The 1,620-nt window shown below is 75.1% G+C and overlaps 1 protein-coding gene across 1 annotated transcript; it reads left to right on the top strand.

Moving 5' to 3' along the window:
* Positions 1 to 448: 448 nt before the first annotated feature.
* CARTPT (CART prepropeptide) lies at positions 449 to 978 on the top strand. Its single transcript, XM_050913541.1, has 3 exons — positions 449 to 604; positions 690 to 773; positions 871 to 978. The coding sequence occupies exons 1-3, from the start codon at positions 449 to 451 to the stop codon at positions 976 to 978; spliced, it is 348 nt and encodes a 115-aa protein (XP_050769498.1).
* Positions 979 to 1,620: the final 642 nt, after the last annotated feature.

Here is a 1,620-nt window from a genome sequence, read left to right as displayed (position 1 = left end):
AGAGCCTCCCACTCTCCTCGCACAAGATGGGGGCGACCCGGCCCTTCGCCGTGGACAAGACACACGCGGCGTGCCGGCAGGCGGGCGGGCAGGCCGCTTTCCCCTCGTTCGCTCTCAGAGACGGCTCCGCTGCTTGTGCCGAGCCCGGCTGGACAGAGGGCGAGCGGTGCCGGGCGACAACTGCTGCCGGAGCAGCTGGCTTTGGGGCAAGAACTTGGGCGGTCGGGAGGTGGGGGGCGCCGAGCTGTGCCGAGCCGAGCCGAGCCGAGCCGAGCCGAGCTGTGCCGTGCCGTGCCGAGCCGTGCCGTGCCGTGCCGTGCCGTGCCGAGGCAAGGCGAGGCGCGGCGCGGCGGCGGGGGGCGCTGACGCACGGCGGGGCGGGCGCGGCGCTATAAAGGCGGCGGCGGCGGCGGCGGGGCGGCGGCGGCGGCGGCGGGGCGGCAGCACCATGGAGAGCTGCCGGGCGCTGGCGCTCTGCGCCGTGGCGGCCGCGCTGCTGCTGGGCGCCCGCGGGCAGGGGCCGACCCCGCCGCGCCGCGCCCGCGACCTGGGGCCCCTCGGCGGCGGCGGCGGCGGCGGCGGCGCCTCCCGAGAGAAGGAGCTGGTGGGGCGAGGGGCCGGGGCCGGGGCGGGGGGCGCCGCCGCCCGGCCGGGCGCGGCTTGACGGGGACTGTGGGGTCTCTCGGCAGATCGAGGCGCTGCAGGAGGTGCTGGAGAAGCTGAAGAGCAAGCGGGTCCCGCACTACGAGAAGAAGTTCGGGCAGGTGCCCATGGTGAGTGCCCCGGCGGGACGCGGCGGGACGGGACGGGACGGGGCGGGGCGGGGCGGCCGCCGGCGGCGCCCCCCTCACCGCCTGCCGCTGCCCGCAGTGCGACGCCGGGGAGCAGTGCGCCGTGAGGAAGGGGGCCCGCATCGGAAAGCTCTGCGACTGCCCCCGGGGCACTTCGTGCAATTCCTTCCTCCTCAAGTGCCTGTAAGCGGGGGCGCCCCGGGACAAGCCGCCGGGAGCGCAGGCACCGACCTCTCCCCGCCCCGACGTGCCGGCCCGGGGCGGCGGCGGCGGCGACTTCCCGCGGCTCGTCCGCCCGAGAAGCGCAGCGAAGAGCCCTCGCGTCGCCCATGTAACGCCGTCCGTGACATCCGACATCCGTGGAGCTGTTTTCTTTCTCTCCTCCCCGCCCTCCTTCCCTCCTCTCCCCTCCTTCCCCCTTCGATTTTGTCCGTCCAGGAAAAACCCAGCCCGTGCCTTGCCGAGTAGAGGTGCCGGTACCGGGAGTTGCAGTGTCGTATCGGTGCAGAGCCGAGTCGTGCCGAGCCGTGCCCGGGAGCGGGGCTCGCCCCATGCCGTGCCCCGGGGTGCTCGGCTCCTTCCCGAGGCAGGGAACATCCACCCGCTGCCGGCCGGAGGGGCCGGGACGAGGGGATCCCCTGGGTGGTTGGGGGGGGGGGGGGGGGGGATGTGTTCAAAACACCCTGGCCCCCTTTTTCTTGCCCCGCAGCTGAGAGGGCCCAACTCGGCACAGCCCAGAGGGAGCGGCACACAGCCCGCAGCGGGGTTTCGCCCGCGGTGGGGTTTCATCCGCACCGCTGGTTTCAGGCCGAGTCCAGCCGTGCTCACC

This window comes from Gymnogyps californianus, chromosome Z, assembly GCF_018139145.2.
Source record: "Gymnogyps californianus isolate 813 chromosome Z, ASM1813914v2, whole genome shotgun sequence".
Taxonomy (NCBI): Eukaryota; Metazoa; Chordata; class Aves; order Accipitriformes; family Cathartidae; genus Gymnogyps; species Gymnogyps californianus.
The sequence above is the reverse complement of the archived record's forward strand: the minus strand, read 5'-3'. Positions and strand labels throughout refer to the sequence as shown.